Here is a 19184-nt window from a genome sequence, read left to right on the forward strand (position 1 = left end):
AAAAGCCAGGTGGAGCTGTGTCCACTGGCCTGGAGACACTTTGGAGACACAGTGTAAGTACTTTGTGGTACTTTGTGGTACTTTGTGGTACTTTGTGGTACTTTGTGAAGTATCCTCTGTGTATTACTGGATGTTCCTGTTGATTAATATGTGATAACCATACATCAGACATATGGCAGCAGTCAACCTCCATCTGGATTGTTTGTGGCTCATTTATGATGCATGACAAATTATTTAGCACTCCCACAGTTTGGCAAACATCAAACATCTGATCATAAATTAGCAAAACCATATCTGACTCAAATCTTTTTGTGTGTTGATATACATGTTTTATGTTCTTGCGTCCCCGAGTCTGTTTGTTTATTTTCGGAGCAGCTTCCCATTGAAGTCGTCTCTCCCCCCCCCCCCCCCCCCCCCCCCCCCCCACCGGCTTCCTGTCACTTTCAATGTGTCAGGAACTCATCTTCCTAATATAAGGCCTCTTCCTAACCATCACAACCTAAATATGAATCAAACACTAATTCAGATCCAGAGGTTTCCAGATGCTGCACCACTTCCATCTGTCCAGGTACCAACGTTGTGGTTTAGCAGATAAAGTCGCACACGTTTCTTTTTTCTTGCGTCTTTTCGACACACAAAAAAAAAACAAATAAAAACTAAGACTCCACCAACAGCCGAGACTTAAAGTTTGTAAAACTCCTCGGAACAGAAGGCAGAATTCACCAAATAGTTACACAGACACAAAGATTCACATCATCACTTGTAATCTAAGCTTGAGACTCAGTGGTAACATATTTACAGCAGACGATACGCAGACCCTGGGTCAGCCCCAGTGAACTGCACCAGATAAACACAGGAGAACAGAAACAGTTCATCTGAGATGCACGATGCACATTCACAGCAGGCTTCATGAGATCTTCACCAGGAGACAGAGTTCCCTCCTGCATCGTTACACTTTCCTCTGTGCGGGTTTACAGGGCAGATTTCAGAATAAAAGCCTGGATAAAAAGAATCACATTCAATCACTGTCTCCTGTCCGCGTCTCTGAGGCCTGATTAAAAAAGACAAAAACATCCTAATGAGAAGTGTCACAGCAGAATTGACCCGTCGAGTGAGAACCCCCTGTGGTTCCTCAGCTGATAGAGACTGTGTGTGTTCTATTATCAAGTACCTGCAGTTTTAAAGGGTTAAACAGTTTTATAATTAAATCTAATGTTTTCGTGGTTTTGTAATTTAGAGTACGTAGAAACTACTCAAAGGATTTGAGTCGTTTAATGGTCGTTTGGATTTAGGATTAACAAATTCTCAAACATTGTAATAAGGGATGTTTTTTGCATTTGAAGTTCAGAGGACTGATACTGGTTGAATCCCAGTGGAACCAGTCTGAGCTGTGTCTTACTTGTTATCGTCACCTTGCTGCACCATGGATAGAAAACACACACACATGGTCACAGGTGTGGACGAGTCTGACGTGGCTGTAGAACTCATAACTTCTAATAACTCTCATTTCTTCAAGCGGCATCACAAATGTGACGTTAACGGCTCCTCTCTCCTCCCTATTCACTGATCATCAAAACAAATGAGTCCCCCTCGTTAACCACAGAGCAGCAAACATGAACCCAGGGTCACTCTAAAGTGATGAAGAGGAAATAATCAGGCTCCATTGTGCTCGGAGGCTGCTGCTCTGGAATCAGGGAGAACAACAAAGATGAAAAGACCTGATTGGTTCAAAATCCAACTAAAGTTTTATCTCTTAAGTTTTTTCTTGCTGTGATTTTGATGTTTGAGCCCTTTTGACTTTTAGCCTCGTTTAAAAATATGATCTTCTTCTTTTTTTTGTTCCATCAATTGTGCGAATATACAAGGAAATGAATCTATAGAAGATATTAGAGGAGTTACTTTACTTGTGAAATCTGCTCTGTGAACGTCTCACGTGTGTGTGTGATGCATCTTTATACATTTATACAAACAGTTTTCATTATTGTTTTCAAAGAGCCCGACAGTAGCTTATCAACGCAGTGTCCACCCGTCCTCACTACAGAGTTTCCTTTCAGATATAAATGTTGTGTCTGTCTTTCAGGGACAAACACTGAAGTCACCCTGTTGTGTTAATTGTCTAATTGTCGTGTTCTTCCTCTCAGTATTAAAATAGCCTTGCACAAGCCACATGTAAACGTGTGTTTCTAAAAACCTTCTGAGTGGAGACCTGCAGTCACCGTCCACTCAGGGGACTTTGCTTCTCACCTCATAAGAGACACACTATGTCTGCTCAAATGGACACAGCGGTCACCCCCCCCACTGCTGCAAGACGCCTTCTCCAGATCCTCCATGACCAGGTCCTGCTCGTTGATGTTGTTGAGCCGCCTCGAGGTGCTCTTGTCCAGGCTGTTGAGTGAAATAGGCTCCAGGGAGGATTGAGCGTTGTTGGCCGGGAGCACGGAGTTCCCCTGCAGCCGGTGGGAGTAGGTCTTCCTCAGCTGCCCGTCCGCCGTGCACAGGCTGAACTTGAACACCGCTCGGAACCCGCTGCGGAAGTTCTCGTTGAAGAAGCCGTAGATGATGGGGTTGACGCTGCTGTTGAAGAAGGCCAGCCAGTGGGCGAAGGGGTAGACGTAGATGTTGATGATCCTGTACTGCTGCTCGGTCAGGCTGGCGTAGTCGCTCAGCATCATGAGGGTCCACAGGGGCAGCCAGGAGAGGATGAAGAGCAGGGCCACGATCAGAAGCATTTTAATCACCCGCTGCTTCTTCTTGGACACGGTGTGGCGGTTGCTGTGCCCCGGCGGCTTCCCCTCCGAGGTCACCGCCGATTTGAAAAGCGTGATGCCGATCCGGGCGTACATGATCACGATGAGCGAGAGAGGAGCCAGGTAGATGTTTGCAAACAGGACGGTGGTGTAGATCTTCCTCATCTCCTGGTTGGGCCAGTTCTCCCTGCACCAGTAGAAGGGACTGGTCTTGTTGTCGTAGCCCAGCAGCACCCGGATGGTCTGCTCCCTGGTCACTTGGAGCATCACCCCAGAGGGGACACATGATGGACACGGCCAGAACCCAGATGACCACTATGATCAAGGTGGCTGTGGGGATGGTCAGCTTCTGCTTGAACGGGTAGACGATGCATCTGAACCTGAGAGAAGGATTCAAAAAGACGCAGTGAGGGTTTTGAATGTAGCCTGATTTAATTTAAAACATTTAATTCAACTGGTACATTATATAATTGGAGTCAATGCAATTTACAAAAGGTCAAATCCATAGAGAAACATAGAAGTGTGTGTTAGGTGTCTGGACAGTGCACTCTCTCAGCTGTACAGAGCAACATGTACAATAGAGCCAATTAAACCAGCTGCATTCATAATGATTAATGACCACGGATGGAAAGTTATAAAAGATTTAATGTTCACACCAGATCACTGCCTTTATTTTCTTAATTCAAGCTCTAAATATCTGATATTTATGGTTATGGTTTATGGTTAAATCTTAGTGGCATTTCTTTGTTGTAAAGGTTTAACACCAACATCCTAGGAATCATGTACCAATTATTATATACAAGTACCAAATATGAAATACCTCCTAACCTCAGTATCAGCCCCAAAATATCTATATTGGTTTTGCTCTGTTTTCCAATATATACAGATTGAAGAGATTAAAACTAATAAACAGATGAAGAGATTGGTCTTGTTGTTCTGATTTATTGTAAAGGAGAATGTGTGTATGAGTAGAGCCTGAGTGTGTTCACATGCACGTGATTCCACACATGATAAACATTAATGCAAATACAGCAGATATTTGATGATCCACCTCGAGGATTCATACAATATCTTTTTGAAATGTGATTATTGTCTCTGAGAAAAACTCCAGAGCTCCATTGAAGTGGCGCGATGCAAATTAGCAGAAACGCTGGAGAGAACTAAATGGAAGTCGTTACAGCTCAGACAACAGAGGGAGGATTCTAACTGTCACCTTCACTGCAGAGGAGCAAAGAGCCAAACAATCATCTGCTCCTGGATCCCCCCCCCCCCCCCCCCCACGCTCCAGAATAGCATCAGGCTCACACTGGGATACAGAGCTCCATCTTCTCTCCCATTCCACAGTGGTTCCCATCGAGAGGCTGAGGGATAAGAGCGCTGACTTTCTGATGTCAAAGCGTCTCAGACTCCATCTGTCCTTTCCAGAGACAGGGACGTCCTCCAGGGATCTGACATCGGTCACATGATGACGTCACCGTGCGTCTAGTGCCGCTGGTAAGATATATCAGCTCTGTCAGTTCTACAGCTTGAAGCTCCCTCCCTCCCTCCCTCCTGTCCTCCCTCCTGTCCCAGCCTCCTGTCCTCCCTCCTGTCCTCCCACTTGTCCTCCCTCCTGTCCTCTGCAGGCCTCCACCAGAGAAGAAGGTGCAGTGTAAATAATGAAGTAGAACCCGGTCGGGCTCAGGTCAGGAGACACTGGCCGGGCTGAGGTTTATATCATTAAGATATATTTGTTCAAATCCGACTCTATAGTGTCCTGAAGGCCTCTGGTCGGGTCTCTACCTTCATCTGTGAACTGCACCCATTGGACAGTACGAGCTGTCAATCATATAAGAAGCTACGCCCAAATGCATACAGTGCTTTATGGTCTATTTGACTGTAAATGGAAATAATGAGCTAAATCAGCTCATTAACTCATTATAAATCAAGGGAGAAGTACTTTTCTCACAGACGTCTAAATTAAAATGAGTGGCGTTGTTCTAGGGTCACTGACTATTAACATCGTGGGATGAGGGTATGAGTTTCATATTTCTATTAATACCAACAAAGGGTGTTAGATCTTGACAGCTGCTGAGGAACAGAGGAGAGCTCTGAGCAAAGGGCAGAAACTGAACCTGCTTACCGTTTAATTAAACAGCATTTTGTCACATGAATAAATAGAAATCCATTGATTTATCTGTGCTCTTAGCTGCAGCTCAAGCAAAAGGACATAACACATTTAATGAAGCAGTGATGGTGACGTGCAGCCACTGTACCTGTCCACAGCGATGGCCACCAGGGTGAAGACAGAGGCCGACACGGAGATCCCCTGAACCATGCCACTCATCTTGCAGACCAGGCTTCCGAAGGGCCATCCTGTTGGACAGGGGGAGAGTCATTCAGCTGATTCACAATGGAGACACTTCAGACACACAGCATGATGATGAACACAGTATAAAGAAGATGGATTTGATCTCTGCGTGCACGGAGGGAGGCACGCCCACCGATAGATCAGTGCTCAGCCGAGGGGATTTGCAATCGTGTCATATCCGAGTGTCTTAAATATAATAATCTCTTCTTTAGCGTCTCTTAGTCAGGCTGCAGGGCGCCAGCAGCAAACGCACTTCACAGTGTAGGTGACACTGTGTGGATGGTTAAAATAATCACTGTCTGCAGGCGGCCTCGGTCTAAACCCCCCCGCTTCCACCATCTGTACTTCTGTTTAATTGTCATAGCCTTTAAAGTAAAGGTTGAGGGAGTTCCTAGCTGTGAGTTTTAATTGTCCCTGAGCGTTTGTCTCAGCGTCTGAACAACTGACTTTTTAAAGTTCATAAAAAATAACTGGTGTGAACAACTGACTGTAATAAGTTCTATAACATCTGGGACTCTCCAGCAGAACTGCAGGAACAGGTTCTTTCTGCTGGATTATTTTACATCATCTAGTTTTATTAACGTTAAAATCCATTCATCTGTTCTCTACACAGTTTATCCTGTTAGCCAATCCCAGCTGACACTGGGTCGGGAGGCGGGGTTTAACCCAGCCGACGTGAGGTGACAACCAGTCAAACGTCAAAATGATCCATGTGCATGTGAATACATTTTCTCAGATCAGACATCATCTGTTCTGATTATTTGATGTCTCTATAAGTGCCGATCCGAAGAGCCAATGAGATGTCTCCAAACTTTGACGGTGGGTCTTTGTAATATAAATGTCGAGGTTTCAAGGAGAGCTAACGCCAGAGCATGACTCATCACTTCTCAGCCTCAGTCAAGTTACAGAGAGGCGGACGGAAGGACGCCACAAGAATCCACCGTCCCTGGACCCAGCTGCTGCTCATGAAGGTGGATGAAAAGCAAAAGCACTTCAGATCCAAAGCTGTTCTCCAGCCAGTGGATGCACTGGCTAACCCCCCCTCCCCCCCCCCCACCCCCGCTCTCTCCCTATTTCATCCTTGCACTGTCCTCCTAATAAAGGCAAATGAAACCTGTAAGTAGATTAAATAGTGTTGTTCTGTTCTTAGGTGAAGACTAGAGGGTATTTTTTTTTTGTTAGCTACCAGAGCAACAATAATTTCACTGTGAGACATAGTGAGAATAATACAATGGAACAAATCTGTGTTCATCTGAGGGATTAAACACAAACATCTTTAAAGGTATATCCTCTTCTAGGACTTCAGGGGCTCTGTGTGGTATTGATTTTGTTTGTCCTGATTTCTCTCAGTTGTTGAAACTCTGTGACCTTCAGAAGGAAGAATTCATCAAGTGGAGCCTCGAGAAGGTTGTGAAACAAACTGTTGTGATCTTGGTTTTTGTTGAGTGGAAAATAACGACTGCACTTCACAACAAAAGCTTGAGGACAGTGAACTCAAATGTCCGCTGCTCTTTTTTAAAACACTCATTTCCTGTCGAGTAGACACTTCCCTCCGTTATGTGCACCGGTGCAAACAGCTTTGTTAAAACTGAAACCAACAAAAAGAGATCAGAGGCCGTGAGAAATATCTTCATAAGGGCCAGATCACACTAATTACTATAATAATAATGATAATGATGTTGTTACCGACTTTATCTTGATAGTAAACAATGTTAAACAGATGCAGACGAGAAGGTTTGATCTCCTCGTTGGGATGTATCTGTCATCACCAGCTCCGATAACGAGGAGAAGCTCCCTCATCTAAAGTCTCGTTGACTGAGCACGAGATGAAGGCGTCCTCTGAGACCGTGTGTTTGATTCCGGAGAGGCTCGTGTCACCTCACCCGCTCGGACACATCGACACGGAGCTGCATGGGGGTTTCTCATTATTTTAGGAAGAGCTGTCCGTCATTAGTGGAGCTGCCATCTTCTCCATCTGTGTTGCTCGGGGGCCGTGGTGACTATCGGAGTGAATCAGGTCAACTCCCTCCGTCACACTGGACAATAAGAAACTAGAATCGAGCTCAGTAGAGTGCACACCTCCACCAAAGACACTTAACCCCTTGTGGACGAATGTTGCGAAATCGCCTCAAACCCGATTCCGGTCTTAATGCCACCGAGGTGACGATTGTGCCTGATGGTGCAAATACTACACATACCAAGGAAGGTATTGGAAGCACTCTGCCGCCATCTAGTGGTCGGAGTGGAAAATACATACTAGCCCGTTGGGACTGTGCAGCAAAGTTATTTTGAGGTATTAAGCTGTATTTGAAATACTGTGACGATGGAACAGCAATGATTGTACAGGAACATATGTTGTTATTTAATTTCAAGCAAACGCAGCATCAATATAATAATCTACATACAAGAGACTGGAAAATTTGTTAAATTAAGGTTATTCCCCATTATGCCTAATGTCGCTAATTATCCTCATACCTTAATTTTATATCTACTGTAAATGCTATATTGAAATTAACAATCTCCACTTAATTTAGCATCTGTATGACAGCCAAAAACACAAATAATACTTTTTTTTATATAATTGGATATTAATTCAGGCATTAAGGGGTTAAACCTCCTCTACAGCAAACTGAGCATCCATACGCAGGTTTTAAAACTCCCTAACAAAAGGTGATCGACTCCTTTTCCCTTTGCCACTAGAGGAGTTTTCCTTTCTGTTATTTCTCCCCTGGTCTGAGAAGCTCTGTCACTTCGCTGTCTCGCTAGAAATCCTCATAAAAATTTGTTCCTAAGTGCACAAACACTCATGGCTCTCTACACACCCACGCACCAGAGTTAAATGATTGTGTCTCTTCTTTGGTGAAGCTGTCGCCTCAGCTTCGTGGCTGCCGAGGGAAATTGTCCCTCTCCGCCGGGCGCCATGTCCATTACTGCCGATCGGAGCAGGAGCTGATAACAAGCGAGCGACCGATTATTGGGTCTATTCCCGTCGGAGGGAAAAAGACGTTAGTGGGTGTTCGGACCAAACCAACCAGTCAACAGAGATGGTGGTAATGGGATGTGGCCATGGCCGAGCACGTATTGCTCTACTTTACCAGCATCTCAGTGATTGCGGAGTGTGCAGGCTGTGCTCAGCTCCAATGCACTGTAAGTGTTCTATAATGGAGAACCGGGGGTGCATTATAACCCTGATAGAAAGGCAGTCAAATCACCTTTTCTTCCAGACACTGAAAGCCAACTATGAACAAACACTTGTCCCTGTGACTGGCATCCATCACCAGACCCCCCCCCCCCCCCCCCCCACGGACGAGCACTGCACTGTTGGTGAAAGACGCAGTGGTTTTGCGTTACAGCTGAGTGATTGTGAGTCTGTGTGACACCAGCAGCTCTTTTCCCTCCTGCTGCTCTCGGACTCGTTCACGTGGCTCGACCCTGATTCCACAGAGTCTCTCTACTCGGCTCAGATCTGACAGGTGCTGCTGGGACTGTGGTGCTGGTCGCTCACCAGTTAAAGCACCAGCGTCCATCAATTGCCATAAATACAATATAATAATTGGATTTAGATATTCATTGGTGTATCTTCACCTGGATCTGGTATAATCAGATTAGATTAACTGGAATGAACCTTTTGTATCTCCTCAGGAATGAGGAGTGATGATGGCTAAGGGAAGAAGATCAGGGTAAGCCAATCAGAGCAGGGTAGGGGTGGGTCTTATTCCCATGATGTGGAATGTCAGTGCTTCTTTTTCGAGAAGCCATGTTTTCACAGGAGCCCAGAAAGGTCAAACTAGACACTGGCTCGAGGGAGAGGCCGTCACATGTTTAAAAACTGCAGAAGAGCAGAGCCCTGGAGGGATTTCTGGTTGCATCAGTGTTGAAGATCCCTTTTCTATTCGTTGTCTTCACTAAACCGTCTCCATCGTCCCCACAGCAGCAGAAAGTCCTGGTTTTTACTAATGGAGCTATTTGTGTTGCTGACTCAGAGGGAGGTGCGTGCTGGATGTAATCTCCTCATCACACTCGTGTCCGCTGCATTATGCAGATTGAGTTTCTCATCCAGACCAGTTGTGATGCCCTGAAAAACTTCTCCTGGGAGCACAGAGAAACTTTTCCTACTTTCCTAAACCCTTCTGCAAAATGAATGTGACGTGATGAGATGCAATTTGCCGCATGAAGAGAATTGCAAAAGCTTTTGTCCTCAGCAACTTAGAATAAGAGAATGAAACAGGAGCCAGATTTCATTAAATCTTGAATTGGACTCCGAGGAGAAACTGAAAGTCTGTTCTGCTCGTGAGGAGCTTAAAGAGGTGCTGCACATATATGAGTGAGTTTTTTATATCACATCATTATTTGATCAAATACTTAAATACTGGTTTGAATATCAGATCGTTTCGCCCACTATAAAAACCCACACACATTAAGCTGAACTTGGCACAAGCTCGTGCTCATGAACCTCACGGGGTCAATGCTTCTGTATCTCAACTGCTGGGTCTCGACCTCATGATCTTTATGTGTAAATAGGTTTTCAACCTGTAATTCTAGGTGAGCAGCTTCCTGAATCTGGAAACACGTGCTCATCTTCAAATCGAACGTTTCTCCTTCATTTGTTTTAAAAGCGTTCCCGTTGTTTTGCATCAGGGAAACACGAACTTTAATTTAAATGATTAGCGTTGGTTTTAACGATGTGGTCCCTCGTTGCTCTGAAGCCGTGGAACTGTCGATATAAACTGTTTCTCATTAGCTTATCTGTTGAGCTTGGTAAACAAGAGATGGAGTAATTAAAACAGCGTGATACTGGCAAACAGCATGCAGCTTATTCATATTCAACATCTCACAGTGGATCAAGACTAATTAAAAATGTACACTTCTGTCTGATAGAGCCTTTAGTGCTGCGGAACAACCCCGGTGCTCCTGAGGAGGTTCTGAGCTCTCAGGCTCCGGCTCCACTGGGTCCTTCCACCATCACACGCTGACCTGGGATCTGACTTTGAGGGGAATTGACTATAGAGCTCAACACAGTTTAGAGCAATCTGAAAATAATTTCATTTAGCAGAGAGTCAAAGCGATCGTTTTAATACTTCCTGGTATTAATATTAATAATAATATTAATATTAATCGCTTCACCCGATTGCTTGTGTGAAGCTTTTTGAAACCTGCTGTGGTTCTTTCTTTGACTAGTTACACAACGTCCATGTGCAGTCAGTTTTCTTTTACACAGCGACAAATATTATCTGATGGTATTTCTTATATAGAGTGATCAGGACCTGGGCACCTCGTTAAGATCTATACAAATATAACCTTATTGATTGATTGATTGATTGAAAAAGACCCAAAGCTTCCACATGAGGAGCCACAGTGAGTTGTCGGGCATAGAAGCTTCACATTTTAGTTTTTAATTATGAATAATATCTTTCCTGCAGGGATTTAAATGGCAGCCGGATTTCCCTCAGGCGCCGTGTGCCCGACAAACACAATAATTCCTCTTCAGCTGTTTCAGAACGGATAAAATCTGCTCATGTGTCGAGGCAGTAGATGGATAATTGGTGCAATCAACTATTGAGTATTAGTAACCAGTCTGAAATCCTCCCTGGAGGCTGAATGAGGCCATTTTCAATCCCTGCTAAAATTATTGTTGTTCCAGAGAGATTCTTATTAACAACGAGACACGATCACAGGCTTTGTGTTTTCCTTATGACTCTCGACCAAAACGAAAGACGTCTCAAAAAGCCTCAGGAATATATTTTCATTCATGTTTAGTCGAGAGGAAAACGCGGATCGACCCTAATTTTGTCTTCTTGTTATTATTATAATAACTGTTTTCAGAGCAGGAAGCGTCTGCAGCCTCCGTGAAGGATGTGCACTCTCAGCCGCTATCACTCGCCTTGAGATGCAGCCATGTGATGCTTGTGTCATCGAGAGGCAACTGTCACATCCCATCAGCTCAACGCGTGAAAAGCCCCCGTCCCTGTTCATGCATGGTGGGAAGACCATCGCCCCCCCGATGCATCTCTACTGAGCCTCTGAGCCGTCCTCACTTGTGACACCACAGGCCTGTGTTGAGGAATCAATCGGTCATGTTGTGATGTGGACTGAGATCAGTTCACGTAGGAAGGACTGATGAGTATAGACTGAAGAATGAGGGGCAGCCCTGCTTATGGACCAGTGAGCCGGGATGCAGACCAGCAGCAGAGTTCCACTGGGAGATTGATATGATTGATACAGCAAGTTGAAAATGTGTTTGTGACTCGACTCACACACTTTGTTGTTGTGTTACCTTTGACCAACGAATGCATTAACAGATCACTTTGCTGTTTACAGCGTGGATCCATCCTGTCAGTGGAGTCCGGACATAGAATATCACAAGATTATATAATGGACGTCTTTGAGATTAACACTAATAATCATCACATCTCTCAGATCTGTTCATATTCACCACAGAACATGAGAGATATCGATCTGCTGCTTGTCAAACTGCTGTTTCAGGCCAGTGTTAATTTTGGCAGCTATTTTTGATTTAGTCTTAGTCTTAGTCTTTTGACGAAAATGCATATTAGTTTTAGTCACCTTTTAGTCATTTTAATCCTTCTTAGTTTTAGTCTAGTTTTAGTCGACGAAAACAAATTCCATTTTAGTCTAGTTTTAGTCGACGAAAACTAATTCCATTTTAGTCTAGTTTTAGTCACATTTAATAGCCACATTAAACTCCTTTTCTATAAAAACATATAGCTGCAGCCTAATAGCTTAAAAATATATATTTAATTTTAAATGTGAAAACAAAAAGGGAGAGCAGGTCAGACTGGAGCCGGACACAGAAACTGAACATCGGTACAAACCAACTGCAGCTTCTGCTCTGATGAAGAAGCTGCGGCGCTGATCTCTGATCAGCTGAGACCAGAGAAACTCTGTGTTTTCACTGTTTCCATAGTTAAGAAGCAGTCGGTCACTGAGAGGCTGCTCCACGAGAACGCGCTCTGCTTTCACTGTGTCTCTCTGAGCGAGTGCGCGAGGCGGGGGGCGGAGCTACGGACCGGAGCGCTATCTGGGGCGCACACACACACATACACAGACACACACACACACACAGATTCACTCGCCCGCTCCTGATACTTCATGACGGCCTGATACGATGTTTTAAAAATTATTGTGACTTAGTCAACCACCAACATTTTCGTCTCGTCTCGTCTCGTCAACGAAAATTAAAATAGATTTCGTCATAGTTTTTATTTTCAAAGATTCGTTTTCGTTACGTCTTCGTCTCGTCTTCGTCATGGAAAAAAGGTCGTTAACGAATATATTTCGTCATCGTCTTCGTCAACGAAATTAACACTGTTTCAGGCAAGTTGAGTTTTAATTGGTTGACTCGTGTCTCCGGTGAATTAAATTCTAAGTCACTGCTGATGTTTGCTGCTTGGTTGGTTTGTTTATCATCAACAGGATTACCGAGCGGATTTCCACTAAACTCAGTGGGAACGATGGGAGCTGGGCCAAGAAGTAAACCATTAAAGTTTGGCTGCAGACGTTTTCCCCGGGAATAGGAAACGGTTTCTTGAGGCTTAATAATGATATTCTATCATTATCTGCAAATTGGTGGCTTGATTGAATTTAACGGGGACTTTGGACTCTACTGGGTGTTAGAGATGTTTACAGGAAACACTTTGATTCTTGTTAGGAGACCTTGAGGAACCAAACAGTCTGTATATTTATCTGGGAAGGTGCAGTGGATATTTGACTGACCTCCCTCTTTTTGTACAGTGTGTGTCCAGAGCTCATAAAGGACTGAAAATGTCAAGTCTCCTTTCTCTGTACATAACAATGAATGTGCTGAATTTGCCCAAACGAGGCTGCGAGCACACGTCTCTCTGGCAAACTGAACTCGACTCCTCCTCACCCAGTGATCCTGTCTTATACTGGGTCTTTGTTCATTTAGGTTTTTAGTCCTGTGTTTATGATAAAACCCCTCAAATGAGATAATATGTTAAACTTGTCCCCTCCTCCCGTCCTCTAGTTGCATGTATATTTCAGTCCAGTGTCCCAGTCCCAGTCCCATTCCCAGTCCCAGTCCCAGTCCCAGTCCGAACCCACATTGAAAGCCTAGCTGCCGGCCTGCTCACCTGTGATGATGTTGTCCAGCAGAGTGGTGGGCATGCAGAAGATCCCCACCAGCAGGTCACTCACAGCCAGGTTCAGGATGAACAGGTTGGTGACAGTCCTCATGTTCCTGCTCCTCAGCACGATGAAGCACACCACTCCATTCCCCACCATGCACACGAGGAAGATGAGCAGGTAGGACACGATGAAGATGGCTGCGATGGACGGCTGGTGCAGGTAGAATCCAACGTAGGTGATGTTGTTTTTCCTGTGGACGACCGACTCCACGGAGTTGTTGTCAAAGGTCCAGTTGTCGTAGAGGCGAGTCGAGTTGGCCTCGGGTCCTTCGTTCATTTTGAGCCTGAGGAAGGAAAGAAGAGGAGGAGACCTCAGGGTGAATCCTCTGCCTTTCTAGTGAAGCTCCACAGAATAGAGAAGTGTTAAAGGGGTTTGATTGAGGCCTCAGTTCTTTCTAGTGTCTATTTAATGGCCCAGAGAAGAAAGTGAACGATTATTCGGCCGTGACGGCAGCGAGCAGAAACTCATTGTGCACATCGACAGGGGTCAGCAGAGCCCGAGATGTGTGACCGCGGTGATGGTTCCCATTACTGTCGGGCTGACGGTGCAGAAAGCAGGACACTGAACTCTGTGTGGAGCTTTTCTCACGTTGTTCAGCCACTTGGAACAAACTCAGCCTGTGCTTCCGTGTGTCAGAGGCTGTGAACATATGTTCTCGTGCATAGATGTGAACTAGATCCTCTTATTGAATTATTTCTCCCTTACGCAAAAACTACTGAACCGATTTTAATTTGAACGCGGTGGATATATATATATATATATATTTGGAGGACTGTATCTGTGTGTAGCTTCATTGAATTCACGGAGCTGTTGGGCTCTGAACTCTTTTCAGCTCCGTTCTAGTTCTTTTAGAGCTACAACGCCACAGTTCTTTACTGTGTTACGTGCATGATGTAGTCTTTTGCTTTCCATTTATATCTCCGGTGTGCATAATTCATCATAATGACATCGGTCCTCTGCTCTCGTATGGAGATGAGACGGCCTCAGTTCATCTCTACACCCAGCGGGGAGGTTGTGTTATCACCCTGGTGTCTGATTGGTTGCAGGATCACACAAACGTGACAGAGAGTCAGAAAAGCTTCTGTTAAGTTTTGACGTAGATCTGTGAAAAACCTTTTTAACCTCTTCGTAGCTTTCAAGAAAAATGATTCTTGGACGTCCATGAAAATAAATCACACGTCAGGAGACAGATATTTACGTGTCTGTCCAGATGTAGTAGATTTAACGGGTCTCTGAGTGCGTCTGGATGTGTGTAAACATTAACACAACTTCACACCACACGCTGAGCGATTCATTCAAAGCATCAACATCCCACATCTTCCTCAGTCCGATGTGTAAAGAGCCGTCGGGTGGAGCAGCAGCCTCTTCACACGTGAGGGAGAATTAACAGGGTAGAGAGTACGTCCACAAAGAAGTCACTTAACAGTGAAGAGAAACACAACATGCTTTTCCCTGCATCTCATTAAGACTATGAAGTGTCACTGCTGCGCCGCCACCCCCCCCCCTCTTCTCCCCTGAGTTAGTGTTTCTCTTAAGTTCCTCAAGCGCCTTTCATCGAGCGTGGCAGTGGAAGCGCTCCTCGCTGCAGACATGTGAGTGAAGAGGAAGAAACCAGCCGAGCCAGGTTGTTGTGTTTCTCCCCTCGAGAGGAAAGTGAACAAAGAACAAAGAGCAACGCAACTGCTGCTGCTGCACTCGACAACACACAAGCTCTGGAAAAACATCAGGGTCCAAAGAGGAAGCAGGGTCTCCGCCTCTTTCTCTGATTGATTTCACTTTGTTTCATTATTCAGCGATGATGCAGAGGGGGGGGGCGGGGGAGCGGGGGGGGGGGGGGGGGGGGTAGACAGATCTCCTGCCTCTTTGATTCTGACGCTCTGACATCACAACCTCGTGTTTACTTCGACGAGGGGCTGGAGCCAACACTTGTTTTCACAGCTTGAGTTCTGATCTTTTTTAAACTATCCTTCGCTGGATGGTTGGCTCGGCACGGTGGTAAAGTGGTTTGTACTGACGCCTCACACCCAGAACGTTCTTGGTTACAACCCTGTCCTTAGAGAAAGATCCCTCCCTTATCACTCTGAGGATTCTGAGGGTTTTCATTTTCATTCTAGTCGTTTTTTCCTCAGTCTTCTCGAGGGTTAACAACAGAGGATCTCTAACCTGGTACAGATTTTAAAACCCTGTCGGTCAAACACTGATTTGTGAAAATAAGCTCTACATCTTAAATCTGATTTGAAACCCGGTTCGATCTCCTGTGTCTTTCCATCTCAGCTGGAATTGGCTCCAGCCCCCGAGGCTCCTTTAAAGATAAGAATCAGTATTGATCGATTGATGAGGAATGAATTTCTTTATCCTTTATCTGTGAGTGAATTCAATTTAACTTGACTGGGTTCAAATTCACATAATGATCTCTTGTCCCATCGAACGTGATCTGTTGTTCGACGCTCCACTCGAACACTGGCTGAGACAGAAGATGGTGTTTGGGATGGAATGGGACCAGATCACCAGTTTGAAGTGATACTTAGATATGAAATATAATATGATCACAGATATTTATTAGAAAAAGGCCTTAAACCGAAGTGTGCACGAGTAAAAGTGTCCGAGGTGAACTGCTGAAAGTGCTTCTTGACTTTCCTCTGAACAAAATACCTGAAGTCAAAATATAATGAAAGCAACTCCACGTGCAGAGTTTGATGCAGAGATGGAGCGCCCATCAAATCAGAAAATATAAAACCACTGTCAACTTAAAATGTGGTTTGTGTGATTGGTGCATTGCCCAAGGAGCTGGAGGAGCTGGAGGAGCTGGAGGAGCTGGAGGAGCTGGAGGAGCTGCAGAGTTCTTTCACGCCACATTTTTATTCCTATCAGCCGACGGTTATGATTTCTGTTGGTTCTGTTCTTGTGATCATAATATCTGAGGAACGCCTCAAAGAAATTTCTTCAAATTTTGCAAAAACCTTCTCTTGGACCCAGATTTGACCTTCTGAGAATTAAGTGGTGAAATTTAACTCACAAACTCATTGAGAAACTAGAACCTCCACCAAGGTTCGACCTTTCGCTCATGAAATCACATTTAAATTCATCAAATCCTGATTTTATGTTTAATCTGCACCGAATTACACACAAACTAATGTCAGTCCTGCTTATTTTCATCAACATCCGTGAATTATTCTCTGAGAAAATGTCCACAGAGTTCTTCCCTGACACCTTCCACATCCTCCCACCAAGTTCCATGGAGATTAACATCAACAACCAGACAGGGCTGAATGCACGGCGCCCCCTGTGGAGCTGATGAGGAGATAAATAAACATCATTCATTCTGTTAAATTCCTTCAAAGTCCTCACAACACAAACTGTTGTTGTTTCCCTGAGGTTTTAAATCCGAGCGGCTGCCGTCGGCCGCTCTGGAGGATTCAGCTGCTCTTTCTCCTGTTTCACAGTGAGACTCAGTAAACAGCAGCAGATTGGAGAGGGCGGGGGGGGATTAGCAAGTCATCCAGGGTCTCACTGATTCTCTATCAGCTTCTACATGAACGCAGAGACTAAATGGAAATAACACCAGAGAGAACAACCAGCACAATCTGTCTTTGCATTGATTATATGCCCTGAATGGTAAAGACATTTAATTGCTTCTTTCTCCTCATGCATTTTTTATTCATAACTGTTTCCACAGTGAAGAGCAGATATGATGGACGCTGCTCTCTCACCGCCGGCTGCAGGGAATCTGTAGAGCCGATGTTTAACCAGGGAGGAGTAATGATGGAGCTGATTCCTCACAGAATATCAGTCTCTGTGTGATTTGGGTCAAATGTGCAGTGAGGTCCACAGTGATTCTGGAGATTTGATGGAGGTGATTGGTTCCCAGTAGAGGTCCCAATGTGGGTGTGGTGGTTCCTCCGTGTGGCTGTGGTGTTCTGCCTCGTAACGACACGATGAGATGTTCCTGTTTCTATCAGAGGCTCCTCGATCCAGAGGTGGGACGTGATCTCATGATGCTGGAGATCTGCATCACTGGCATCATGACCTCTGCTGCATGTGGGTTAACTGGGAACTGATCCCCATATGATCTGGATTAGGGATTAGCTGCAGGATGATGTGATGCGCGTGTCGGATTACAGAGGTTACAGTGGGTAATATTTATATATAATGCTTCAGCTCATCACGCATGCATCTTATTTTATAACGGGGCCGTGCAAAGATAGTGAAATTATGAAATGTAATGGTGGAATTTGCAGATTGAAATGTATCTTTCATGATTCACCTGTGCTGAACGGAGCCTGCAGGGAATCGAACTGATCATAACCTCATCATTTAGAGCTCATTACCCAGTCATCAGTCGGTTATTATCACCCATGAGACGAGGACAGCAGCCAGGAGACTCCGGCTCACACACCAGGACAGAGCAGAGGAATGTCTGTCTGTGAACGTCTCACGTCTCACGTCATGTTCTCTCCCAGCACTTACTGGTTTCACTTCGTACGACAGGCTCCAAGTGAACACTGTGCAGATGGTGAAACGCGACCTGGTGCCTTCACTGCTCATTCAGCCTATTAGTCAATTACAGTGTCCCTCAAAGGGGGTGGGGTGTGTGTGTCTGTGTGTGTGGGGGGGGGGGGGGGGGGGGTAAAATTCCCGCACACAAGCAAATATTCACATCGGAGCATTTTTTACTTCACAATGAACATTTGAGAATCACATCTGCTCAGTGAGGCTGAACTAAATGAATCATTTCACCTGAATTCACAATAATTCAGTGTCACCACCAATATCAGCATCTTCAAGATCTGAGGAACATCGGCTTCAACGCATTTTAGCACATTTCTTTAAAAAAAAAGAGGAACAGCAGGAAAATCCCAGAATCTTTGCAAAATCTCAGAATAATTTTCACCGCAAATCAGAAATAAAGCGGAGCTGCTGCTGAGCTCGTTGAGATCCTCCCAGGTTCCAGAGGAGCAGCTTCTCTGAGGTGGACTCGAGACCCGCTGGGTGTCAGAGGACATCGCGTGTAATAGAATCTCAGGTTGATCTCATTATTTGAATCTTCTCTCTGTGACTCTCCAGCTTCAGTCGCTACGCCCCTGATTCCTATTCAGTTGTACTAAAGCGGAACACACGCCACCCCGAGGTGATGTGGTTCAACTCCCCCGACGGAGAACTCTCGTGCCCGGATCAGAACGCACTCGCATATTTTGAGCCATCGCTGCGCGCCTCGCTGTCGCTGCTCTGCACAAAGCGCGCGTCCAGTCGGAAGTGGAACCGGACCCGAGGAGCTGACTGCGCTCGAACGCACGCATGGCTGAGCAGAGCCGGACAAAGAGGTCCCTGTGGTACACGACGCATCAAAGTGTCCGGTGCGCCCCGGAACGCACGGACCTCACACACCGTGCCATGTTCAGCCACTGAGCTCCAGACGCATCAACTCCAACTTCAACAACTCCATCCAGAGGACAGGTGCATGTCCCCGCAGCGCACATCTCACATGCCGCCGGTGGAAGCTCTGTCTTACCTCGGTGTGTTCCAGATCAACCTGACGACGGGAGGGACAGACGGGTCCAGTAAAAAGTCCACTTTGCCCCCGACGAGACATGCGGAGGAACCACGAGAAGGAGAGACGCGCAGAGGAGCATGAGGGAGATGAAGAGTGAAGAGGCTCGAGTGTCCCCCTGCGTCCAGCTGCTGTGTATCCGTCCCCTGTCCTCCTGTCCTCCTCCTGTCCTCCTGTCCTCCTCCTCCTCCTGCTGCTGCTGCTGCTGCGTGTGGCACAGGACGCGCTCCGCCAGCCGCTCCGAGCTCAAGTGGCGGATCCACAGTGGGATCCGTGCGTAAATGACGCGTGACGTCGGTGGAGAAGGGGGAGGGATGAGAGACACCCCCTCCCCCCCTCCCCCCCTCCCTCCCTCCCTCCTGGATATCCTCCA

At 45.7% G+C, this 19184-nt stretch overlaps 1 protein-coding gene across 1 annotated transcript; it reads right to left on the bottom strand.

The window, feature by feature from the left end:
* Window positions 1-471: 471 nt before the first annotated feature.
* npffr2a (neuropeptide FF receptor 2a) lies at window positions 472-18960 on the bottom strand. The gene is given in 5 exon segments (XM_053420003.1): window positions 472-3026; window positions 3028-3127; window positions 5003-5102; window positions 13209-13546; window positions 18773-18960. Coding segments are annotated over 4 exon segments (1317 nt in total). The 5' UTR covers window positions 13540-13546; window positions 18773-18960; the 3' UTR covers window positions 472-2240.
* Between the last annotated feature and the right edge of the window lie 224 nt (window positions 18961-19184).

This window comes from Pleuronectes platessa, chromosome 4, assembly GCF_947347685.1.
Source record: "Pleuronectes platessa chromosome 4, fPlePla1.1, whole genome shotgun sequence".
NCBI lineage: Eukaryota > Metazoa > Chordata > Actinopteri > Pleuronectiformes > Pleuronectidae > Pleuronectes > Pleuronectes platessa.